Source organism: Aureobasidium melanogenum (assembly GCF_000721775.1).
Source record: "Aureobasidium melanogenum CBS 110374 unplaced genomic scaffold scaffold_5, whole genome shotgun sequence".
Lineage (NCBI taxonomy): Eukaryota > Fungi > Ascomycota > Dothideomycetes > Dothideales > Saccotheciaceae > Aureobasidium > Aureobasidium melanogenum.
Window position 1 is genome coordinate 669,085 of NW_024470057.1, and position 23,476 is coordinate 692,560.

At 50.1% G+C, this 23,476-nt stretch overlaps 15 protein-coding genes across 15 annotated transcripts; 5 read left to right on the forward strand and 10 right to left on the reverse strand.

The window, feature by feature from the left end:
- Nucleotides 1-1,256: 1,256 nt before the first annotated feature.
- Nucleotides 1,257-2,117, forward strand: M437DRAFT_43754 (BAG domain-containing protein; the record flags this gene model as incomplete). Its single annotated transcript, XM_041020801.1, has 1 exon — nt 1,257-2,117. One exon carries the CDS (start codon nt 1,257-1,259, stop codon nt 2,115-2,117), a length of 861 nt encoding a protein of 286 aa, XP_040881795.1.
- Nucleotides 2,118-2,276: 159 nt separating this feature from the next.
- On the reverse strand, nt 2,277-3,489 carry M437DRAFT_44298 (alpha/beta-hydrolase; the record flags this gene model as incomplete). The annotated part of the gene is made up of 2 exons (XM_041020883.1): nt 2,277-3,158; nt 3,217-3,489. 2 exons carry the CDS (start codon nt 3,487-3,489, stop codon nt 2,277-2,279), a joined length of 1,155 nt encoding a protein of 384 aa, XP_040881796.1.
- A 500-nt stretch (nt 3,490-3,989) lies between these two features.
- Nucleotides 3,990-4,835, reverse strand: M437DRAFT_82768 (uncharacterized protein; the record flags this gene model as incomplete). Its single annotated transcript, XM_041027805.1, has 1 exon — nt 3,990-4,835. One exon carries the CDS (start codon nt 4,833-4,835, stop codon nt 3,990-3,992), a length of 846 nt encoding a protein of 281 aa, XP_040881797.1.
- A 484-nt stretch (nt 4,836-5,319) lies between these two features.
- On the reverse strand, nt 5,320-6,190 carry M437DRAFT_73699 (glutathione S-transferase; the record flags this gene model as incomplete). The annotated part of the gene is made up of 2 exons (XM_041026084.1): nt 5,320-5,675; nt 5,734-6,190. 2 exons carry the CDS (start codon nt 6,188-6,190, stop codon nt 5,320-5,322), a joined length of 813 nt encoding a protein of 270 aa, XP_040881798.1.
- Nucleotides 6,191-6,500: 310 nt separating this feature from the next.
- On the reverse strand, nt 6,501-7,911 carry M437DRAFT_43773 (D-galacturonic acid reductase-like protein; the record flags this gene model as incomplete). The annotated part of the gene is made up of 4 exons (XM_041020805.1): nt 6,501-6,765; nt 6,821-7,149; nt 7,201-7,664; nt 7,725-7,911. 4 exons carry the CDS (start codon nt 7,909-7,911, stop codon nt 6,501-6,503), a joined length of 1,245 nt encoding a protein of 414 aa, XP_040881799.1.
- A 574-nt stretch (nt 7,912-8,485) lies between these two features.
- M437DRAFT_64402 (aldolase) lies at nt 8,486-9,445 on the forward strand (the record flags this gene model as incomplete). The annotated part of the gene is made up of 1 exon (XM_041024414.1): nt 8,486-9,445. The coding sequence occupies one exon, from the start codon at nt 8,486-8,488 to the stop codon at nt 9,443-9,445; it is 960 nt and encodes a 319-aa protein (XP_040881800.1).
- Nucleotides 9,446-9,867: 422 nt separating this feature from the next.
- On the reverse strand, nt 9,868-10,750 carry M437DRAFT_64403 (ribosomal protein S7e; the record flags this gene model as incomplete). Its single annotated transcript, XM_041024415.1, has 3 exons — nt 9,868-10,231; nt 10,286-10,368; nt 10,595-10,750. The coding sequence occupies 3 exons, from the start codon at nt 10,748-10,750 to the stop codon at nt 9,868-9,870; spliced, it is 603 nt and encodes a 200-aa protein (XP_040881801.1).
- Nucleotides 10,751-11,310: 560 nt separating this feature from the next.
- M437DRAFT_64404 (uncharacterized protein) lies at nt 11,311-12,168 on the forward strand (the record flags this gene model as incomplete). Its single annotated transcript, XM_041024416.1, has 3 exons — nt 11,311-11,474; nt 11,535-12,050; nt 12,108-12,168. 3 exons carry the CDS (start codon nt 11,311-11,313, stop codon nt 12,166-12,168), a joined length of 741 nt encoding a protein of 246 aa, XP_040881802.1.
- A 92-nt stretch (nt 12,169-12,260) lies between these two features.
- Nucleotides 12,261-13,656, reverse strand: M437DRAFT_43671 (nucleoside hydrolase; the record flags this gene model as incomplete). The annotated part of the gene is made up of 5 exons (XM_041020784.1): nt 12,261-12,728; nt 12,779-13,050; nt 13,102-13,221; nt 13,277-13,496; nt 13,555-13,656. The coding sequence occupies 5 exons, from the start codon at nt 13,654-13,656 to the stop codon at nt 12,261-12,263; spliced, it is 1,182 nt and encodes a 393-aa protein (XP_040881803.1).
- A 643-nt stretch (nt 13,657-14,299) lies between these two features.
- On the reverse strand, nt 14,300-15,531 carry M437DRAFT_64406 (uncharacterized protein; the record flags this gene model as incomplete). Its single annotated transcript, XM_041024417.1, has 5 exons — nt 14,300-14,672; nt 14,726-14,894; nt 14,960-15,144; nt 15,191-15,269; nt 15,309-15,531. The coding sequence occupies 5 exons, from the start codon at nt 15,529-15,531 to the stop codon at nt 14,300-14,302; spliced, it is 1,029 nt and encodes a 342-aa protein (XP_040881804.1).
- An 868-nt stretch (nt 15,532-16,399) lies between these two features.
- M437DRAFT_82776 (EF-hand) lies at nt 16,400-17,040 on the forward strand (the record flags this gene model as incomplete). The annotated part of the gene is made up of 2 exons (XM_041027806.1): nt 16,400-16,417; nt 16,453-17,040. 2 exons carry the CDS (start codon nt 16,400-16,402, stop codon nt 17,038-17,040), a joined length of 606 nt encoding a protein of 201 aa, XP_040881805.1.
- A 333-nt stretch (nt 17,041-17,373) lies between these two features.
- Nucleotides 17,374-18,206, reverse strand: M437DRAFT_64408 (DUF1264-domain-containing protein; the record flags this gene model as incomplete). Its single annotated transcript, XM_041024418.1, has 3 exons — nt 17,374-17,471; nt 17,520-17,957; nt 18,005-18,206. The coding sequence occupies 3 exons, from the start codon at nt 18,204-18,206 to the stop codon at nt 17,374-17,376; spliced, it is 738 nt and encodes a 245-aa protein (XP_040881806.1).
- Nucleotides 18,207-18,765: 559 nt separating this feature from the next.
- On the forward strand, nt 18,766-20,253 carry M437DRAFT_43772 (DOT1-domain-containing protein; the record flags this gene model as incomplete). The annotated part of the gene is made up of 1 exon (XM_041020804.1): nt 18,766-20,253. One exon carries the CDS (start codon nt 18,766-18,768, stop codon nt 20,251-20,253), a length of 1,488 nt encoding a protein of 495 aa, XP_040881807.1.
- Nucleotides 20,254-20,530: 277 nt separating this feature from the next.
- M437DRAFT_82779 (Clavaminate synthase-like protein) lies at nt 20,531-21,751 on the reverse strand (the record flags this gene model as incomplete). The annotated part of the gene is made up of 5 exons (XM_041027807.1): nt 20,531-20,965; nt 21,025-21,304; nt 21,356-21,372; nt 21,422-21,532; nt 21,587-21,751. The coding sequence occupies 5 exons, from the start codon at nt 21,749-21,751 to the stop codon at nt 20,531-20,533; spliced, it is 1,008 nt and encodes a 335-aa protein (XP_040881808.1).
- Nucleotides 21,752-21,895: 144 nt separating this feature from the next.
- Nucleotides 21,896-22,984, reverse strand: M437DRAFT_43776 (uncharacterized protein; the record flags this gene model as incomplete). Its single annotated transcript, XM_041020806.1, has 1 exon — nt 21,896-22,984. One exon carries the CDS (start codon nt 22,982-22,984, stop codon nt 21,896-21,898), a length of 1,089 nt encoding a protein of 362 aa, XP_040881809.1.
- Between the last annotated feature and the right edge of the window lie 492 nt (nt 22,985-23,476).

The window sequence follows — 23,476 nt, forward strand, 5'->3', positions numbered from 1 at the left end:
AATGTTCCGGGCGTAGGGCTCGTAAAAGGATTTCTCGCTCCTGAATTCCATAATCGACTGGCTGAAAACTCTCGCGACAAGAACGGATTGGCCCCAGCTTCTATTCTGAGGCCTTATTATTCCCACATGTTCCCGCTGGTCGTTCCTGACTCGGCTATCTCGACCTTGAACCTGCCTAATTTTGGAGACAATGTGGAGTTTGAGAAGTGGTGGATCTGCATGGCATCCTCGCCTCGAGGTCACCTCTCCGGTCAAGAACCAAGACGAATCGATCTTTGCACTTGTGTAACACCTTGCGATGAATTTCCAATCGCGTTCGCTACTGGGATTGGAGCCATTCGATGTAGCTTGATCTGCGCCCGGACATGTGGCGCAAAGCTTAGCATCGTCTGTCGCTCTTTAGATTTGACCGACCACCGAGGACAGGGCTTTGGATGCTTTTCCTGTCCCTCTGCCTTGAATTGCCTCGCCAGTCCAAAGTGTGATTGGACCACATTCCTTACTGTCGCTGTCGAAGTGTTATAAGGAGGGAAGCACTGCGCAGATATATACCTCACTAATTTCGGCCATACACATAGTTTATCTTCAAACATGATGACGAGTTCAGTTCTGGACTCGACGATAAAGAGCCACCGTGTCATGTGGGTTGTATGCACAAGTCAGAGGCCGCGTGGCCATACCTGACCAAACCCTGAGGCAAGTTTCCAAAAAGGATAGGTATTGTGTGACCCTGTAGCGCTTACTAGGTATGCTACGAGTATCTCTCTCCCGAAGATGGTATTCAGCGAGGCGGCGGCAGTCTCAAGTGGGAAGGTGAGTTTAGTGTTTCAAGTGACATGCCAACAGGAGAGCAGGAACAACATTTGCAACCCCTGTGGAGCACAACCGCTACACGTATAGGCAATACGATGCGTTTAGTACTACGATGAGCGGAGTGGCTCGAGAGAGTAGGTGGTGCCTTGGCGGGCATTAGCCACAGTTCGCGCGATTGACGTGGTATGTGCGGCGGCAGCCCCTCGTGCTCTGTCAGGGTGCGTCACAGAAACTTCGTACGGCGATCGCACATCGACAACCAACAGACCGCAGACACTGGTGTTTTGCAGGTCGCTCCAACCACCGTCAATCTGGCTGCGTCCTCGTTTGTCGACGTCTTGCAGGGCACTCCTGCCGAAATCTGGCAACGCGCTCATCTCTGGTTCAGCGAACAAGACAGCTCGGTACTTGCTGTAATCGCTCTTACTGCCATCGCCTTGATCATGTCGTGGTCATCTCGCTTCGGCTCCTGGTCTGGACGCTTCTCGCCCTTTGGTCGCTCTGGAGCTTCAGCACAGGTCAAGGACTCAGATTACAGCTACATTACCCAAGACGATCTGAGCAAAGCCGAGCAAACAGATGCCTCGCCCACCCCTTCCGGTCCACCTAGAGACACCGATGTCCTGGTTCTCAAGAGCAAGCGTATCAGCTATCCCGTCCACTTCCCTGCCTACTCGATCGAGAAGGGCGAGTTGAAAATCAAATCTGTCAGAGAGCAAGCCGCCAAAAAGACTGGCGCAGATGCGCGACACATCAAGCTCTTCTTCAGAGGCAAGAACATGAAGGAGGATGCCAACTCATGCCGCGCCGAAGGTCTCAGACACAACAGCGAGATCATGTGTGTCGTTGGAGACGCTGTCCCCGACTCCATGAGCTCAAGTGACTCGGAAGACGAAGAAGCAACTGCTGACGGTGCAGATGCGCCAAAGAGGAAGCGCGTCCGCCACAAGAACAAAAAGAAGAAGTCCAAGAAGTCAGCAACACCGCAGAACGATACTTCGAGAACACAATCACCACGTCCACCGCCTGCCCCGGTCACACCACTCGACAAATTGAACGCCGTCAACTCGACTCTTCAGGGCCTGCTACCTCAATGTGTTCAATTCCTGGCCAACCCTCCAGCTGACCAGGCAAAGAAGGACTTTGAGCATAAGCGTCTTAGTGAGACTATTCTCGCACAGGTTCTTCTCAAACTGGACGCTGTCGACCCCGAGGGAGACCCGGAAGCAAGAGCGAGAAGAAAGGAGCTAGTAAAGGAGGCCCAGAACGTTCTCAACAGTCTGGACGAGAAGATCAAGTCGTGATTCAACTATAGAAGATATGCAAAATTGTATTATACGGCCTCCATCCATCTATTTACGAGCGATTGTGTTCGGATGCAGCTGTCTTTTCACCCATGTGCACCAGTCAACGTCCCGCATACTCTCTAGAAACCAACAACAACGGCTGACGACCCCAAGGTTCTAGCCCAAATGCCATTCAATCCACTCCAAGAGCAACACCCAGATATCATGGCTATTCTTCTCCATGAAGAACATATGACCATTGCCATGCACGCCGGCATTGCCCAACTCCAAGTGATCTGTCCTGGAACAGCCAGCCTGACGCAGATATGAGACGGTACAATAGTCGTAGACTGCATGATAAGAGGCCTCGGCTGTCATAACAAGAATCGGCTTTGGGGCTAGATTGGTCAGATGCCTAGGAGCTGGTGAAGACGCTTGTAGAATGCAGCCATCGAGAATACCCGAGGACGCAGGCACCCCCTCTTTGATAAGGTCGGCAACTGGATCTGTGACAGGAGGTGAGTAGACAAGAGGTACCTCGGTGAGTCCCCAAGGGCGTGCACTGGCATTGTTGAACACCGCGCCACGAAAAGGTGGACCACCAGGCTCAAGCAGAACAATGGCTTCTGTCAGATTTGGCCGAGCATTTGCAACTAGAATCGCTATTGGACCAGCTTGACTGTGACCAATGACGATGACAGGTTTACCGATACGATCGAGAAGAGCAGCCCCAGCCGCCTGCACAGTCGCTTGCGAATAAGTGTCGTTATTGGAGAGCTGAACGTTGGAGCTGTAAAACGCGTCAAAGACCGAATCACCCATTCGTCCAGTACCAGGCCATTGCGTATGGTTGACTGCTTGCGGCCAGAGCATATAGTCCTGAGGTGCTGTAAAGCGCTGTTGAATCAACTCGGCAGAGAAGGTTTCTATTGCGGGCCCAGCCATTGGGTTCCATACAGATCGACCACGAGACGTTTGATCAACGATGTACACCTCAAATCCTTGCATGATGAAGAGCGAAGCCCAGCCTCTGCCACCATCCGGCTTGTTTAGAAAGTTCTGTTTGACGATCTCAGTATGATATGTGCAGATATGGGAAGGAAAGAGGTAGTCATACTGTTCCCGTTTGACCAGCTCCAGGTATAAACACGAGCGGTGTTTGTTTTCGTGAACTTCCAAGAGGTGAGAGCTTTTCCACATACATCTGATCTCGGAAGACATGCTCGCCAGATCCATCCGATGCGTACTTTCCACCAACGTAGAAGTAGTTGCGAATGTATGGTACTTCTTCAATAGAATCTGGCAAATTCCTATAATTGTACGTGCAAGAACCATAGGTGGCATAGATGACAGCTAATAGCAATGTGACAAGAAGATGACAAGAGGCCATGTTGATATCAATTCTGAATCAACGGCCTAAGCTGGTCGAGGGACACTGATAGAGAACTAGGTGAAGCACAGACTGAGGTCGTACCTACCTGCTGTTGTGAGGGGCAGCCGACCATCTGATAATACTGACTCATTGAGCTGCCTCACCGGTTTAACATGTCCTACTGAGGAAGGGGCACATGAGGGGTATATGCAGAATTAATGAGGATCATTTCTTGGCTGGCCAAGAGTCTCGAATGTCAATGTTGATCGATTTGCCTTTTTCACACTACCTCCGGTTGTTGAAGCAACATTCTGATTGTATTGATGCAAAAAGGACTTGATGTCTAAAGAGAATCGGCTGTTGACTGCATGGTGGTGTAGAAACCGTCCTCTCAAGATAATCTGCGAAGTGTGCAACATTCCACCTCGACTATCCTTTTGAACGTTCTCGCCGAGGTATCCGGTCCTGTTAAACAGAGAGAACTGTCACCAATCCAATGGTAACATGCTAGGTCATTTTCATGCGCCTTCCTCCTTCTGTTTTCTCTCTCCAGCCCAGAGTCTCAATCCTGCTTCATGCTTCTCCATGCTCGACTTGATCTCCTTTCCGACCCTCTCCGTAAGATGGTTCAAGGCCGGAACAACCTCAGTCAACAATCCCAGCATGAGTTGCTCCTTCTGTCCATATGCCTCGGCGTTGGTCTCTGGAAACTGAGGTGGCTGCAGCTGCTCTTCAACCACACGGCCAAGCTCGATGAACAATTGATTGTGGAGCAGGCGGAAGCGCTCAAGAGATGGAGTGTCGTGTTTGAACAGGATGAGTGAAGAAGCGTTGAGAGAAGCAGTTGGGGGAATAAAGAAGTTGTTGTCGGCTAGAGTAGCAAAAGTCTGATGTTCGCTCATGCCAGGGGCCAAGGTGCCTGTCGTGGTGTCTGCGGTGGTGGAGGTGCTTCTTGTGGTGGTATCTGCGGTGTGGCTTGCAGGGGTCGAACTGGTGTCAATCGTGATGATGGGAATGTTTTGCGAGACGTTGTCCATAGACTCTGGAAGCTGTGGTGGGAGTTCGACGCTCTCCAGAGCCGTAGCTCTCGCAGGAGGTAGGTTGTGGACATTGCGGATGGCAGAAGTTGGGCAGCTCTTAGTTGTCCACTCATCGGGCTCAATGGGAGGAGTCATGAGAGTAGCATCAATGCCTTGCACGCTTGCTCTGCGCTGAGCACACTCGAACACCTGAGTCGGCATGACAGAGATCGTGTCTTCCTCCAATCCTCTATCAATCTGGTTCTGTCGACGTTCTTGTACCCAAGTTCGTCTCTTGCTCTTCGTCTTGGATGTCGCCTTGGTGTTTTGTTGAATGTCAGACATGTCAGGCTGGTGGATAGTGTTCCTTGTATAGGCTGTGGCGTGGTGTCTAAGAATTGCTGAGGGGATATGTGTTGTAGAAGTTAAAAAGCAATCGATAGCAGCGTGTTGGTATGTATGTCTTAGCAAAATCAAAGGGATGTAGGTTTGCTCTCACTAGCAATCAAGACGATTCACAATCTTGAAAAACTGCAGCAAGAGGTGAATGGATTTTGCGTGCCACTTTCACTCTCCTACACACAACCACCAATGTTCAGCGCTTGTAGAAAGTCACAAAATATTCCGAGACTTGTTTATTTTCATTGGGAGCTGGAGATGTTCAGAAGCGCCCGCAGCTGTTCTCGGAGAACTGACTGGTGCTGTCTATAGTTGTGAGTGAACAATCAAATGCCTTGTTGTCTCTTACAGTAAAGCTTCGTCATTTCTGCCTGCTTGTCTTTATCGGCTCCATAATCGACCTTCGTCACTTCCCCTCAGCCATCTTAGCTTACTGACGATCAAGCTCAGGGTAGTGTCGGAAGACACCCATGGAATAAGGCTTTCTCCTCTTGCTATCCAGATACTTCTTCAACCAAGGCTCGCCCTTCAGACTTGGGTAGAAGTGATCGAACAACAATGGTGACTCCGAGCTTCTATGTTTCATCTCGTTGGGAAAAGCAAACTTGAGTCCATCAACGACTTGCCACAAAGCAAGATCCGCATATGTCAAAGACTCGCCCACGAGATGTTTGCCCTGTCCTGATGGTTTGTTGTGCTTGAGTACACGTTCAAAGTAGCTGAAGAACTTCGGCAAGCGATTCTCGCGGAAGTCGGTTGCTTTCTTGAGTGCTTCATCCTTTTGTTCTAGATTGCCGCGTCAATGAATGCAACAGTGAATGGTGTGAGCAATTATGGTTCCTACCTTCGTAGTACTTCGCAACGGCAACAGGATGGTGTGTATCGTGCGCTTCATTGTTGAGATCAAGTGCAGTCAAAGCAAGCTGGTTGACATAGTACTTCTCTGGTTCGTCCGAGCCAGCAAGCTTCAGAGGGCCACCGAGATACAACATGATGTTGGGTGTCTGATAGATCACGAGCGCTTTCCCATTCTTGCCGGTCTCGTGAACACGCAAAGCAGGTGGCGCGAAAGCAGGAGGGTTACCATCTTCATCTCCAGTGCTTTCGGGGCTTGTAATAGCTTGGACTAAGCCATATCCGTTGGCTCCAGAGTCGTCTGGTGGATTGTCGTTGGCGACGTCGGCATAGCTGACACCGGCAGCCTCAAACATCAAGCGAATGAACTCGCCTCTGCCAGGGATTACAGGATGATAGAGCAATTCATACTGGGGTTCGGTACGTTGGCGTTTGGCTTCGGCCATGATGGATGTTGTCAGTGAGAATGGTCGAGTGTTCCGAAAGTGTATCTGATGTGTATATTCGCAGGGCAGCCTAATGAAGGAGCGAGCAATGTTTCTACAGGTTGACTGAATGGCGGTCATAGAATAAAAGAGGAAGGAAGTCAAGAGCGACCGACTTCAGAATGACATGAGCATCTCCACACTGCATGACGTTGGGCGGGAGCTTTTCTCCACTCCGGTATGCAGCAACATCCATGCATCAATAACTATTTCCCCAATAATGGTATCCTCAATGGCCATTTGATCTATATTCATGTCATACTGGCCATATCTACTTCAGCTCCCATTGACCATCTTTCTCGATAATTTGTATCGCTCTGTTCTCATCCAAACTCCTTCTACCAGCTTCGAGAATGGCTCCAGTAGCAATAGTGTTCTTCAATGTCGGCAAACCACGCTTGTCGAGGTCGTCTAGAGACACTTTCCCATCCTTGAGTGCGGTAATAGCATCCACAAACTTTTCAAATGAGATATAACCATAGCCTCCTTGACCGGCGAAATCACCCGACTCGTCAGGAGCGTACTTCATGTAGAATCTAAACAAGTTTGTTAGCTGGCTGAGACAATCCGAGATATTCAAAAGCGACTTACGGGTTGTACCAGGTGAGGCCTGACTCGTCCTCGGTCACGTCGTAGCCTCTCTTGGCTTGGTTGACGCGGACCTCGCCCTTACTGGCCATGTAGTGGAAGTACTGGTTGCTATGGACACCTGCTTTTTGCGGTGCTGTCCAGCTTGCTGTGTAGACACCAGTAGCACGTCTTCCACTTCCGTCTTTCTTCTCCCAGTCTACGAGCAAGGTGATTGTATCCTCAGTCTCTTCAACGCAGCCTAGATCGGTAGCAATGCCTTTGCTGGCGCTACCAGTGACCTTTACCGGCTTGTAATCAGGGACCATGCTCTCATTGACGTCGATGTGGTGCTGGGAGTGTTAGTGTTGGGCTGTGTCCGTCTATCGGTTGAAACAGCTTACAGAGTTGAGATAGTAGGAAATATCAGATTCCTTGCCAGCCCATGCCTTGAAGGTCTCGAGTTGCGACTTGGGCTGTGACATGTAGCTGTAGAAATAATTGAATTCGCCCAAGGTTTTGAGAGCGCGATGGCGCGCATCTGCGTAGGCAGGATCGAAACGCTTGTGGTGCTCGATGTAGACAAAGACATTGTGCTTTCTGCTGGCCTCGAGCAGTTGTTGGTGCTCGGATAGCAATTTGACGGCGGGCTTGGTGATCATGACGTGGATGCCTCTCTCAATAGCGTACATGGCAATGGGAAAATGCGTCGGATCAGGAGTGAAGATGGTGATGGCATCGCCGGGTGAGAGAGCGTCGATGGCCTTCTTGTAGGCTTCAGGATCGCGTTGGTCATTGGCTGGGTACGATTCGAAAGATGTGTCCAGTCCGTTGTACACCTGGGAGATGTTCTTGTGCAAGTGCTCGCCTGCAGAAAATTAGCCTTGGATCCTTCAATACTGGCCACTCGACAGCAATGAGAACTTACGAATCGCAGAGAACTTGTTTCCAGAAGTCCCCACCATGCTCAAGTTGCCCACTTTGCCGCGTCGTCTCAAGTCGAAAAGTGTCAGACCAACGACACCAACCTTCTTGTCAGACCCAGAGGCACCACCACCAACGAAACCTGTCGTATACTCGCCAGTACCGACCATGCAAACATTCAGAGGGGCCATGATGTGTGATGAGCTCGTTCAGCAGCTATCTTCTATCCAATACAATAGTCGCGCGAATACAGGGAGCAGCAGAAAGAAGAGTGCAGGGAGAACAGGGAGAGGGCGCAGGTTAACCAAAGGGTAATTGCATCACTAGACCGGACAATTACTTGCGTGAAGCAGCATGGCGGGGTGTATTTTGTGGAGTTGTTCCATTGCCGACCAGGGCGCCAGTAATAAACACCTCATGCGATTGGTGGAAAGGTGTTTCTCCACCGCAAGCAAGCGCCTGTGCACCCATCTTCAATAGCCGACGTGGTCGGATCAGGACTGTTTTGGTGCATGCCGGGCCTGAGCTGCCCCACGCCCCGCTGCTCCTCCGTCCATGGCGGGGGGGTAAATATGGCGAGAGTATGGTACGTGGGCGGACGGACTCGATTTAACCGCCAGGATAAGTACAAGGTTTGGCCAGTAGCAATTTCCTCGTTCTCACTCTCTCCCTTTTTCTTGTTGTGCACATTGTCTTGTGAGACACTCACTCCATCTCAACATCTATACCATATCAAAATCTCGAGAGTTATCCATATTCACCAAGATGGCCGCCAACGGAGACCTGACTCCCCTTCGTCATGGCATCTACGCCCCTACCATGACCTTCTTCAACCCCGACACAGAAGACCTCGATATTCCTACAATCAAGAAGCACGCAGTCAGATTAGCCGAAGCCGGCCTTGTTGGTCTGGTATGCATGGGCAGCAACGGTGAAGCTGTTCACCTCACACGCGAAGAGAAGGTTGCCGTGACGAAAGCAACGAGGGAAGCTCTAGACGAGGCTGGTTATAAGAACGTCCCTGTGATTGTCGGTGCATCAGAAATGAGCATTCGCGGCACTCTCGAGCTCATAAATCAAGTTCACAAGGTTGGCGCCGAGTACGTCCTTCTGGTTCCTCCTTCATACTACCGTTACGCCATGGACGAAAAGGCCATCAAGGAGTACTACATCTCTGTCGCTGATGCAACACCTTGCCCTGTCATTCTCTACAACTACCCCGGTGCTGTTGCTGGCATCGATATGGACTCGGACTTCATGATCGAGCTGGCCAAGCACCCCAAGATCATCGGTGCCAAATTTACCTGTGGTCAGACCGGCAAATTGACTCGTGTTGCTCTCGAGACCAACGCTACCTCGACCAAGAGTCAAGGCAGTGGCTGGATGGCTTTCGGTGGTATCGCCGACTTCACTCTCCAGACCGCCGCTTCTGGTGGTAGTGGTATCATTGCTGGTGGTGCCAACGTTATGCCCAAGCTCTGTGTCAAGGTGTGGAACCTATGGACCGAGGGCAAGTACGACGAGGCCATGGAGCTGCAAAAGATTCTTTCCAAGGGTGACTGGGTGCTCACCAAGTCGGCCATTCCTGGCACCAAGGCAGCCATTGAGATGGAGTACGGCTACGGCGGTTTCCCTAGACGTCCTCTACAGAGACTAAGTGAGGAGGCCAGACAAAAGGTCAAACAAGGCATTGCCGAAGCCATGAAGATTGAGAAGAGTCTGTAGATGATACCATGCATGTTGGCGTCTGGATTGATGTATCTCTGAGCAAAATGACTTGCCTGTCTACCACCTAATTAGATTAGACGCACTTAACGAACTTCAAGCGCATTCTACATTACCGAGTCCGAGTCGAAGTCCCATTGATCGAGATGTGAAAACGAGAAGTGTACATAGGAAGACTCAAAGACGAGAATTGACAGACGATGATGAATGGAACATAACTCATGATTGACCCGATTAAAAGAAGATGAAGGGGTATAGCTGACGGTGTCAATGCGTGGTATTTGTCTACCTTAACAAAGCATTCCCGAACTTTCCCAGCGCCGGGCGCCCCCACGTGACAACACATTTTTGAAATGGAGAAGTTGAAAGAGACCAAGACTTTTTATGATTTGGACGCAAATCATCCCTCAGTTAGAATACATTTAGTACTCGGCGGCAGCGACGGGGAACTCGAAGTTAACACCCTTGCCGGTCAGTCTCTTGTAGACCTCGGAGTAGGTGTCGAGGCGGTAGTCAACACCACCACGCTCCTTCTCGTCAAGAACGATCTTGAGGACCTTGGTGCCGTCCTCCTTGGTGCGCATGCGCTTGCCGACAATCTCGACGGGGTAGACGAGGTCAGCAAGGATGGCGTCGTGGACAGCAGTCAGAGTGCGCGAACGAGGGCGCTTCTGGGTCTGGCTGGTGCGCGAGCGGTTGCTGCGCTTGGGGCGGGGCAAGATGCGGCGGGAAGCGACGATGAGGACGTGGCGGTCAGAGAACTTCTTCTCGAGCTCACGGGTCAGGCTGGGGGAGGCGTTAGTGGAGGATGTTGAGAGGTGGGTGTGTGTAGATGCTTACCGCTGCTGGACCTTGTGGAAGCCCTGGAGGAGAGGGACGGGGACGAAGATGACAATAGCCTTGCGGCCGTGACCAACCTCGATCTAAAGAATCCTGGTGTCAGCGAATGATTCGCCGCCCAGTGCCCACCGCCTCTTCGATTGATCAAGCCATTGGTCGGATGTGTGTATCTGCCCATGCCCATCTCTTCTGTATTGAGCCTTCTCATTTTGCTCCTGAAATTTTTTCACTTTTTCACAACCTTGGATGACCCAGCGTTGTCGTTCGTCGAAGCGATGGCAGCTGTATTCATGTAGTGCTGCTTCTTACCTCGCGGGCAGAGACGAACTGCAGGGGGCGCAGGGAGGCGCGCATGTCCTGGATGTTGTTCTCGAGCTCGTAGAGAGCATTGGCAATGCTGGTCTCGATCTCCGAGGGGTTCTGGCGCGAAGGCGAGTTGGGGGCGATCTTGTTGAGGTGAGACATGATTGCGGTTGTCGACGAGATTGAGGGACGTCCGGTCTGTAAAGTCGTTTGGCGGCGCGAGACGAATTCTTGAACACTTTGCGATCGAAGGTGCGAAGTCGAGCGTGCGCTAAGCGAGGCCTTGGCGCTTGTTCTATCCACGTGACCCGAGCTTTTCCTGCTCTTGCAACCCACAACCATTCGAATACTGTTACATGCCCTTCATCGATACTAGTGTTATATCTCTTGGTGTGATTCAAACATCAAGAAAGTATACAATAATGGTCCTCGGAAGGTTCTGTCGAATGCGAGGTAGAAAAGTAGGTATCCAACAACACAATGGGTGACCATACATCCGTGCCTGCCGAAGATCCATCGAACCTTCCGCTTCACTCACATCAATTGCCAACCAACAGCCGTTTGCATCTTTCATATCTTACGTTGTCATAATGAATTCTCAGTTATATCATCCCGCAACACTGTTGCAATATATCGCCATCCTCTCAGCAATATATGTATTCTTCAATGGCCCTTTTTCAGGCGTCTCACAAGATCAGTCCACATCCGAGGAGAGCTTTGATATGCCTTTATCCCAAGAAAAGGCAGAACAGCTCGTATATCCGGACTCGATTTTGCAGTGCGACTCCCACTCATATGGGGTCCATGTCTTTTCGAGAAGTCCGTTAATAATATACATACCTGATTTCCTTTCGAAAGCGGAGTCAAAGCATATGATAGAGATCAGGTAAATTGTTATACATCTGCCAGGTCAAGCTCTGAGTTCTTACCTTCTTGTCACAAACAGTGAAGACAAGTGGCAGCCCTCGACAATCTACAAAAACAATGTCGAAAGTTCAGATACCAGCGTCCGCAAGTCCGAAAAGGCCATGATCGAACGCGACAATACGGTCCAATGCATCGAACAACGCGCTCTAGACTTCCAAGGCTGGCCTGTTGACACCTTCATCGAACGCTTGTGGACACAAAGATACACGACATCTGGGCACTATTCTCACCACTACGACTGGGCTTTTGCATCAAAGACAGCACACCGTGTCAGTACATTCATGGTCTATATCGAAGCCAACTGCACTGGTGGAGGCACAAACTTCCCATTACTTCAGAGACCAAAAGATGAGCGCTGGTGTCAATTCATAGATTGCGAGGAACCAGAAGAGAATGGTGTCACCTTCTTGCCAAAAGCTGGCGCTGCTGTTTTCTGGGAAAACTTCGACGTTGACGGCAAGGGATGGAAGCAGGGTCTTCATGCTGGTATGCCTGTACATAGTGGAGTCAAGATTGGCTTGAACATCTGGAGCTGGTAAGTGAAATCGATCTGAACACCAGCAAGAAATTCTCACCAGCTAACTCGTCACAGGTACCAGAAAGGTCATCAGGAGGCTATCAAGAACCAAGCTGCCAGTAAAGATGAGCTTTAGAGCAGTATGCGAGCAGGTCATGGGATTCAACCAAAATTTTGCATAGTTCTATTACATCTAAATTACCTCTTTACCAACATCAATGTCTACACCTACAGATCTTCGGCCACGCTCCACAGTGCTGACATGGCCATTGTCTTTGGTTTCTCGCCTTCTGCTTGCTTCAAGCACAGGTCTAGGATTCTCCAAATGAGTCCTGCATTCAAGCCTCTAGGTACGCGTACGCCAGGCTCGCCAGCCTTCAACGGTGTCAGAATGGTACGACCGCATTGCGACGTCGTTCTCGCAATCTCGTCAACACCGTGTTCGCCGTCAATGACGACTTTGACATCAAATCTCTCTCCGCCCTTGTCGTCAAATAAATCGGGAAGGAAGGTCATCGCGACGGCCAGGGGATCGTGCAATGGAGGTCCCTCTGTCAAGCCGAATACGTCTGCGTATGTACTTGCGAAGAAGGTGAGGATTTGGTTGAACAGGACGCGGAGGACCGAGGCTTCAGTGCCATCCACTTCCTTGTCAAACCCATAGAGCAGTTCCTGACAGATCTCTGGCGTTGCTAGCTGTAACACTAGTTAATCCAACTCGATCATGGCATATCGAATACGCTTACCATTTGATGCGTCAAGTCCAATGGAGCGATTGTCGTCTTTGCTGCAAGGATGGGATTTCTGAAGACAGATTGCGCGGACTCAGGGTCGATGTAAATGTTGAACTCGGCCCAAGGGGTCCAGTTGCCAAATCGCTCTCCCTCGCCTTCGAGCGAGCCCATTGGTGCATTGGTAAAACCACCTCCGACAGCGCCGCCCATGATCGTAAGTCCGGCAATGTGGTCAACCACGTCAGGGAAAGTGTTAAACAGGAGAGCCGCATTTGTGAGACAACCTGTAAGCTATGAGCCAGATAAATCATGGCCAATCGTCAAAGAAAACTCACCAGTTGCAACAAGCCATGCCGTCTTCGGTGGCTCTGCTATCAAAGCCTTGTACATAGCCAACACTGCAGACATATCCGTACGTTCCGGTGCTCCAGGCTCAGGCAGGACAGTGGTACCATCTAGCACGATACACATCAGAAACCATAACAAGCCATAGACCCAATACCAACATACCCAATCCAGACTCGCCATGAATGTCAGGAGCAGAAGCCTCAGGCCGGCAAAAAGGTTTGCTAGCACCAGCATACACAGGAACATCCTCGCGGCCAATCGCTCTCAAGATAGACCTAGTGTTTTTCGTGGTCTTGACCAGAGGAGCATTACCATAGATAGTACTGATGCCCAACAATCTCAACGCCGGGCAGTGGGCAGATAGAAGAATTGCAAAAGCATCCTGTTATCATCGCGTTAACATTTCATTTAAACTTTTAGGGGCAAAGTAAAGACCGTACATCGTGACCAGTATCACAGTCTAGCCACAGAGCAGTAGGCTTGCCATTGCCGCTCCATCTGGCATATGCTTCTGCTGCTATTCCCGAGGTTTGGATAGTCATTGTTGGAGAACGATATGTTGAGGTAAAAAGTCAAGATGATCAAACAGTCATCGGTAACCTTGATACGGAGCGGAGGCTTGGCACGTACTTTGTGACATTACTAAAAAAGATACAAAGCAGCGATGTCGCCGCTTTGTATTCACATGGTCAACGGATCTTCTGACGCTGTCGTGATACCTCTCTAGTAGTGATGGTGATGACTTGTAATGACAAGCTTGACTCAGGCAATCAGGGATCCTTGGTGTTTGTGGATGCCTATGGGGTGACCCTGACACTATGACAACACATCTCTTCGAGCATGTTATGAAATAGAGAATATGTACTTACGCTTGCTATAGATACCAGCACGTCTAGTACTCTCACGGCAAGATTGCAAGGGGCTGAAATGTCACTGACGTACTTAGAAGTGAAGATGGAACGGATGATTGAACTGAAAAAGACTTGGACGGGCACGTTTGAACGACTTCGAGACCAGACCTTGTCATCTTCTCATTTTACCCATTCTGCCATGCACCAGCCCATTTCGATCCTTCCATCCATTTATGTCATGTCATCTGCTTCATCAATTGTTACTGACAGCTCGAGCTCCGAAGCGCGTACTCTCCAGTGAAGAATGGAGAGTATGGAAACGATCTTGAGCATCTTACAACGATTCCAACCATTTCTTGGCCTTCTTGCCCAACGACTCCACCTGCTTTGTCTGACGTAGGGTACCACTGTCTTCTACTGATGGTAACCAGAAGATAGACATCAGGCCAAAAAGATTGTTCTCACTGTCAGGAATGCTAGTGAACAGATGGAGCATCGTCTCGTGCAATTCGGCACTTTGTCTTTCCGCGATGAACCTGTCAGCTACGCCGCGGATGTCGAAGTTGGGATCAAACTCATTGTACTTGCTCTGGAGGTAGAGTGCATTTTCGGTAGCCGCTGGAAGACTCTGTTGGACAGTGACGATGTTCAGTTCTTTATGCGATGGCTCTTCACTGAAAGGTAAAGGCTTACCGACGAGATGCAGACTGCAGGAGATGTCTGCAAGAGGTACTTGAAATAGACGTCAAGGGGTATGCACTTTGCGAACACGAGGGTGCGTTCGTCAATGTGGCGTACAAAAGCCTCCGGATGATCGACAATTTGGCCACCGAGCTCGCTCAGCAAAAGATAGTCTGCGATGCAGAATTTCGGATCCTGGAAGTAGAGCACAGGAGTGCGAGTCTTTGTGCTCTGGTCTTGTTGCTTAACTGTTGCAAGATGTGCATTCAATATCAAATGTTCCTGTTGCAATCTGATGCTTGATACAGCTTACCGAGTTCAAAGATGGCTAGGATGAAGGCCATTTCATATTGCCAAAAGGTGTACTCGGTGGTACAGGCGAAGATACTGCCCGGACCAAGGACAACCATCTTCTCAATGCTGTTTTGTTCAAGAGCCTGGCGGACTTGGTTGCGAGCACCTCTCCACTCGGGTGAAGTCAGGCAGTCCCTTGTAGGTCTGTCAGCACAACAGTCGGGTCTAGGACACACCATGGGATACTCACTGTTTAAGAGCATTGAGGTGCTGCTTGAAGCTAGCGGTGACCTTGCCAGGGATCTTCTCACAGGATGGAAGCTTGTCGACTAATCTCACGTTAGTATATGTCAGATCGTCTTACAGACCAGAAAGTGTACCATTGATCTTCTTCTCCTCCAGAAACTCAGCGCTCTTCTTCTTGATCTTAGACATGTCGAAGTCGCCTGGAGAGGTATAGGGAGTCATGCCGAAGGATCTCAGCCATGCTTCTCTCTCAACGATGTCGTCAGCAAGAGAGTCCTGACGAATCTCCTCCCTACCGTCAGTCATCCTTGCATCGTTGATGGCTTGCCTGAGGGGGGCTCGCATGGCAGAATAGTTGTGAAAGGAGCGACAGTTGATGCGATGAGAACCTGATCGCGAAGTGATATTATCTTTCACAAGCTTGGCGAAGGTCTGCTGTTTGCGTTGCGTTTGCCGGGACTGATCGTCACGGCGACAAACAGTGCCTAGTAATGCAACCTAACATTTGCGCTTCTTCGTTTGCATCCATCAACAGAGACAGGCTTCAGCAGGTAGGTACGATGTACCGCCACGTTTGCGACTGCGATCCCATCAGCACAATTAGACACTGGTCAATGGGCCCGACCCGGGGAGAGAGACATGACTGCAGAGATACTGGTAGGACTGATTGCATTGAAATTACAAAACTAATCTGGGGACGATGGATATGTTCACTTCTCCACTCGACCCAGCCGCGGGCAAGCCACGACTGCGTATGAAGAATGGGCGAAGTACCCCGGATCATCTGAAGGGAATCCTCGGGGGGGTTTTGACTTCCTTTGATGTACGCTGAGTGTCCACACTTAGCCGACCTGGTTTGTTGGAGACGGCAAGCTCTAGCATATTGAACAGCGATGTGTTGGGTAGGGAAGAAAGGAAAAAGAAGAACTATGTACTTAGCCTGAGGCAAAATCTGCACTAGCAGCCGCTTTGACATGATTTGTCTTGCAGCATTGCTTTGACGAGGAGTTGCCGTCTGTCTACAAAAAGTGGTTTGTCGTGAGTGAAGTGGAAAAGTTTCAGCAGAAGCAGAAGTTTTGATGCATGGCGCACAGTCCATGTGCTCGACAAACAAAGCAAATTAATTGATTGACATCATCCAATTAATCGCGTCCTCCGCCTCGACCACTTTCGTCTTCTGGATCTTGTGCCGCAAAGAGTGGCCATCATAATCATGGTAAGTCTCACGACCGTAATACTACGCGCAATGACTGATGTTTGTTCCAGCCTCCGAAACGTGGAAAAGCAGCAGCCAGCAAAGCAGCGGCGGCAGCGGCAACAACACCAAAGAAACGCGCTTCGAAACTGGCCAAAGAAAACGACATCACTGCCGACCAAGAAAATGAGATTCTCGAAGCATTTGCCTTGTTCGCCGTGACAGACAATCCAGACTACTCAGATGAGAAGGAAGGAGTTCTACGTACAGAAGATGTGCGACGCTGTCTCATCGCTCTAAACACCCCACCCACCTCCGCCGCCGAACTGTCCGAGATCCTCGAGGCTGTAGACCCGGAAGAGAGTGGCTTCGTTACTTATGCACATTTTGTCGCTGTTGCTGCACTCAAACTCCACGCGAAACACAATGACCCTGAGCAACAAAACGAAGAAGTCGATGCTGCTTTCACTCTATTCACTCGAGGAGAAGGTGATTTCATCACATTAGCTCACCTGAGACGTGTCGCCCGCGAGCTCAGAGAAGACGTTCCCGACAAGATGTTACGAGATATGATCAAAGAAGCTACCAGTGGAGGTGGGCCTGTTGTTGGCAGAGAAGACTTTGAAAGCGTCATGAGAAGAGCTGGTGTATTCGGTTGATCGTCCATCCGACACCTTTGACAATGATATGGGTTGATTTTCTCTGCTTTACTATGCGCTTTCCATTGCAAAATACCCCCTTTGTGTTTTTTTTTTTTTGGCAGGAGTTCACGGTCTGCATTTATCCCATTTTTTTTTTCTCTGTATCTGCATCAATGTTCAGAGCATTGTGGACAATCATTCATCATGAATACCAAACCATGATACAATTGTCTATGATACCAGCATAGCGCGCATGCTCATACGTCCAATTCGCTGAATTAGTCCTGTCGAAGGACAACTCTCCCAATATCGTGATTGTCATTACTCGAAGGCACTTGCAAGGGCTGCACATTAAGCAGCACTGTGGCTATCCTGCATGACAGAAGGGTGAGCCATTGTGCTACTCTTTTCCTTGCTGTGGCTTCCTCCTTTCCAAGCAGCATCTGCATCTGTGATGTGTCAGTAATGCTTATGTAGTAATCCGAGGGTGCACGAACCTTGGTGGACAGAGGGCTCCTTGATGTACTCTCTAACCTGACGCTTGTGACGGTGGTCCTCTCCGAATCTTCTGTCCCTGTCTCCAACCTTCTGGTCGAAATCGAATTGGTTATAGTCGGTATAGCTGGTCATCAGCTGAGGTTCGCCGAGAGGAAGCTTGTGGCCCTTGTCCGTCTGCCAGAGGTGGTAGATCTTGCCGTACAAAGTGACGACCTCTTCCATCTCCTTGTTCTCGGCAACTTCCCAAACGGCTTCAGGAACACCAGTAGGACGAGGCATGAGGAGCATGCCAGACTTGACTTCAAAGACGTGCGAGTGCCAAAGTTTGCGCTCTTCGTGGTCCAAAGTTTCGTAGAGGCGAGCACTGATCATGTACTCGATACCAATGAGACGAGCATTTGACTCAGGCGAGTCGTAGAGCAGGCATTGTCGCACCTCTGCTTGGATCAGTAGAGTGTCGAGTAGCCAGAGACAGAAGGCGTACCGTCGTTCAGGTGAGCACAGTAGTGGTTGGTCTCAATACAACGAGATGGGTCATTGGCATATGCATGGAATGCGTTTAGATGAGCGCAGACACGCTTGGGTGGGGCGAAGTTCTGCGTAGCGGCTGCTCCGGTTTCGAGGATCTTGTTTGTCATCGACTCTGGGTTACCCTTGGTCTCGTTGGTGGTCGGAACGTTCTCCATGGTGGATGGACAACTGTGTGTTTGTTTCTTGTGGTATGTTTACTCGAGATGAACTTTAAGGAAAAGAGACGTGGCAGACAGATATACTTATGTCGAGGAAAGAGCTATTCAAAACACAGCGAGCGCATTATGACGTGCGTCAACTTTTGCTAATCGCCGACTTTCTTCAGCCGGAACCACGATCGCCGACATATCGAGGATCAGCCCTCAAGTGATTCTCAGGATCTGCTTTGTTCTCAGACTTCGGAATCAAGGGATGTAGCGGCATGCTCTTGACAAGACGCAGGAGTGTAAACAATGCTGGTGGAAGCAGAAGGAAGCTCAGAAGAAGCATGGAGCACGGACCGCAAAAGCACTTTGACCCGAGTCTGGCAAGCACTGGCGGCACGCGACAACCGACAGGGAAGCCGCGTTCTGGGGCAAAGGTTTCTTTGTTTGTCCAACCAACTTTCTCTACCACAGACAAACGCCCGCCTACCCCCTGAGTGCTGTCGGCAACAACATTCTTCCCTCTCCGCGCTCGCTGTATACTTTCTCCACTCTCTCGGACCCTCTCACCATGAACTTCTTCGGCACTGCGGCCCCCAAGAACAAGCCGGTCATCAAGACGAAAACCATTTCCGTCGCAGTACCTGTCAAGAAGATCGCAAAGCCCGTCGCGCCCTCGACAAGACCCTCGCCTCTCCCAAAACGTCCCTCGCAACAATCTCTTGCACGAGATCGTCCCTCAGCCCCGAGAGAGCCGAAAGAGAGGGTGAGAAGAGTGGTCAAACGCAAGGCCTCAACTCCGACACAACTCTTCAGCGACGACGATGACAGCGGCGTAGAGAGTAGTGCTTCTTCGCTCGACACAAGAAAGCGCATCAAGTCTCGTGCCACTTCCGAAGATCCAAATCGCAAGCTGGAAGATACAAGAGTGCGCAAGGATGAAGGCCGCTTCGACTACGTTTCCGGTGCCGCTCTGGTCGCTGGTGATGTCGGAAAATCGTACAAGTCTGTCTTTCCTGGAGACTCGCCCACAGTAGTCAAGCTACAATACCCTGGTCTGTCCATACCTGAAAAGTTTACCCTGGTCAAGAACAACGTTCAACAGGATTACCAACCTCTGGATGACATCAGGGAAACAGTCAAGTTTATCTGCCAGAACTATTTCCCCGAAGACTTGACTCAGAAGTACCTCGATGATGAGAACGGTTTCGAACGCCGCCTCATCCGCGCCGCCAGCAAGGGCTCAAAAGAGGACTACATCGGCACTATCCAGGACTTCAACACCATGATCATCAAGGCCAGAAGAGACGGAACAATCAGCAAGGAGCTGTCCTCAAAGCATAGTTTGACTCTTGAGTGGATCCAGCGCATCCTCGACCAGATCTACACCCGCACCGTCTCGCCTCAAGTCGACAGTCTCAAGGCATATCAGAACGGCACCGACAACGTCTACGGCGAGTTGCTGCCCCCACTTGTCTCCGAGATGCTGAGTATCGCCGAACTCAAGTCTGACCAAGTCTTTGTCGACTTGGGCTCTGGTGTCGGCAATGTCTGTCTGCAAGCCGCTCTCGAGATTGGGTGTGAAAGCTGGGGCTGCGAGGTTATGGACAACCCTTGCAAGCTTGCTGAACTACAAGCCAAAGAATTCCCTGCTCGCGCACGCATGTGGGGACTTTCGGTGGGCAAGGTACACCTGCTGAAAGGGGACTTCCTAGCGAACGAAAAGATCGGCCAGGCGCTCAAACGCGCTGATGTCGTCCTCGTCAACAACCAAGCCTTCAGCCCAGACCTCAACAGCAAGATCATGGACCGTTTTCTGGACCTCAAAGACGGATGCCGCATCATCAGTCTGAAACCTTTTAAGCAAGAAGGCTACGAGATCAGTGATCGCAACCAGTACGATCCTCGTCACCTGCTCGTTGACGAGCGGAAGTTGCCCTTCTACTCCAAGTGCGTGAGCTGGACCGACGCTCCTGGCGAGTACCACATCGTGCGCAAGTCGCCCGAACGCCTCCAGCAGTACATTGACGAAAACACCAAGAGACCTCGTAGGTGCTAGAGGCTCCGACCTGTGAGAAAAAGAAAAGTTTCCTTTGCAAAGTCACCACGGCGTTCTCAAGCAGCATAAAGATACCCCCTGAATGTTTTTTTTTTCTTGATTGGTTTAGTTTTTGTTCGCATGGTCTTTTATGCCGTGTCGAGCTCTGTTGGAAGCGGAGGCGCTGTCTTTTCTGGCTATGATAGACTTCTACTGCATGTAGTCATCTGTTTCGTCTGTCGTTACTGCTCTCTTGCATAGCGTCTGCGATCTCTATAGACTTTCGTTCTCCACTCTTCTAAGCTTTTGTGCCATATGTCGCTGCCAGACGTTCAAGCAAGTGATCTTTGGCCGTCAGCGTCTTTCCTCCTTTCTTCACTCCATCGATGCCGCCTTCGTACTGCTCGACACGCTTGCTCGGCACAGGGACTAACTCAGCATCGTCCAATGGATGACAGAAGTAAGCCATCGAGTACCTGTCTTCGCCACCCCTCCTCGCGTCTTTGGGGAAGATAACTCTGTGCACTGTACTCTTCAACAAGCCATTTGTCCAATAAGCCAGCAAATCACCGATGTTCACCAAGATGGGCAAAGGCTTTGAAAGGTCGCTGAGCAAGGTGCCATGAGGATCAACTGGCACACTCTCCCACTCACCAGAAGGAGTCTTGATTTCCAAGCCAGGTTGACCCGGTAGTTGAAATAGGAGAGTTAGAGTGCCGTAATCACTATGAGCCTGTCGTGTAACATTTTCAGCCGAAAGGTCGGAATGGTAAGGACAGAACAAGAACTCACGCCAGCGCGGATATCGTCTTCATCTGGAGCCAGAGTATCTGGAACAGAAGGATAGTAGAGCAAACGCATGATACTTCCTGATGGTCCTTTGGCTTGATCGTGTCGCGAGCTGAACCAGTCGGATGGTATCTCTAACGCTTCAGCAAAGAGCTGGAGAAGCTTGTTGCAGAGAGCATGGCAGGAGTGGCTGAAGTCTGCTACCGTGTTGACTTGAGTAGAGAAGGGCTCGGGAAGGGGTTGGTTGGGTTTGTTGCCATCGAATTCACCAAGGTTGAAGGCTCTAGAGGAGAATTAGGCTCGGGGTAAAGAATGGAACATGAATTTGTTGTACTCTTTGAAGTCGCCTCTCTGGGTTGTGTCAGCTTGGATCTACAATTTATAGTGGATATAGCTCTACCTTCTGATTACCAGGATCAAGTGTCTCTTGCTGCATAGACACCCACCCTCGGTTGTTCTGCGTGGGACAGTTTTGCTTATTCTCAATCGGACCTTGGAAGAACTTTGTGCTCTGATGTTTTCGTCAGATGACTGCCTATGGAATGTATTGGACTATCTTCTTTACCAGATCAAACATCTCTTTGACTTTGGCTGGTGGCATTCCCGCGGCTGCATTGTTCTCGACGAACACGAAGCCATTATTCGCCGCGGCATCGAGAAGCTGTGTCGCAGCGTTCGGGTTTGAGGGAGATATGTCAATCACAGGGATTTGAGCTGATGATCTCGACATGGCTGCTGAAGTACTGAGGTGGAAATGATGGAGAGACAGGTTGGTGTTGATATGACTCTTGCTCGTATCTCGTTTAGGCCAAGCCCGCTATCTTCGCGCTGGTCACCTTTCAACACAAACATAGATTGCGAACACTTTTCACAGTCAACAGGCGTGTGGTTCTGACAATTTGGACATTGACAGAAGAAACCGTCTTTGAGAATCACATGGCAACCGAACAAATTCAGATGATAAGATGTCGTGACTATGTCTAGCGAAGATACCATCATCCATCCACATTGCTTCCAGTAATGCTCGTCTGGAATCTAACAGCAGAACCTCCAATCCCTTCAGGGTTTCCAGAGCACGAAACCCTTGCGGGGACAAATATATGTCGTCGAGGAACGTCAACTCAAGATGGACTAAGTTTGACAGCGGTTTGAGAGATGCTAGGGCATCGTAATCAGAGTCCTCGATGATCAAGAACAATATAGATAGAGAGGGAGCAGCAGAAACCAAACGTGCGACGGATTTTGACTCTACTCTCATGTGAAGATTTTGAAGGTTGCTAAACGGGTGTGGGCTCATGCCTAGACCCATGTGTATTGCGTGGTCTTCTGCTAGAGAGCTGATATCGAGCTTTTCCAAACTCTCAAGACTAGCCAAGCCTGCCAATAGCACTAACGTGACGAGCCCGGCCCGGCCATAGCCAAAGTAAATGACCTCTATGGAGTTTTGGCTTATGAAGAACTCAAGAAGCTGGTCCTGACTAGAGTCATCTATCGGGCATTCGAGATTTAGGTCTTCAAGGTCAGGACAATTGGATGCTAGAGTCATAAGAGCATTCTCACAGACTCCACCTCCCCAGAAGTGGAATTCCGTTAGTTGCGCCTGCATGTATTGGGTGAGATATAGCTGTTCATGTTTTTTGAGCTTAAGTCTTGGGATGTGAACGATTTTCAAGCGTGGAAAACTCAAGTCCTTAAAGGTCGCATGATGCTTTGAATCGTCTTCTCCCTCAAAGAACATTTCGGATATCTTGTTCGCATAGTGCTGTCTTCGGTCTGGTGATACAGCAGCAAGTGCCGTTACCGGTGGACAATTCCACAATATGTAGGTGCCAGCTTCAGCCCATTCGCGGTTCACCAGTATAGCATTACGCAGCGAATTTTGTGCGGCACTGAATTTTTCGCCGTAATCAACCTGCTTCATCACAAGGAGCAGAAGGTCCGGTGGCAGTCGGAGATTAGCCATTGAAGTGCGAATGTTCGTCGCGTGGTTGCTGTGAAGCCGTATTGACGTCTGACAACACGGCAGTCTTGGGATTTGAAGCTGTCGGTTCGGTCCCGATAGCGCAAAGCTGAAAGGAAGGGCCGACTCTCGACGACTTGTTGGCAGCAAGCCACACGTTGAAACCAAGGATCGGCTGAATCGATCTAAAAGCGACCCGTTTCATGGGACAGCGTGCTTTAGCACACAACACTTTATTCAGAGCCTCTTGAAAGCAGTCGGCGGCTTCTGTCAATCTTCCATAGCTCTCAGCTGAGGAGCTCGGCAAATGCCTGAACCTAGGTGCCTAGGCGTTTACAGCAGATCTGATAACCGCGGGAACGAAAAGGGTCCGCATGATGACGATGGCCGAAAGGGCACGCACGCAATCAACGAGTTCAACAACAATTGGGAAATGGTTGACTGCCCGGAGTATAAAACACGGCTAAAACGATTGTCGAGCTCGGATTTAAGAGA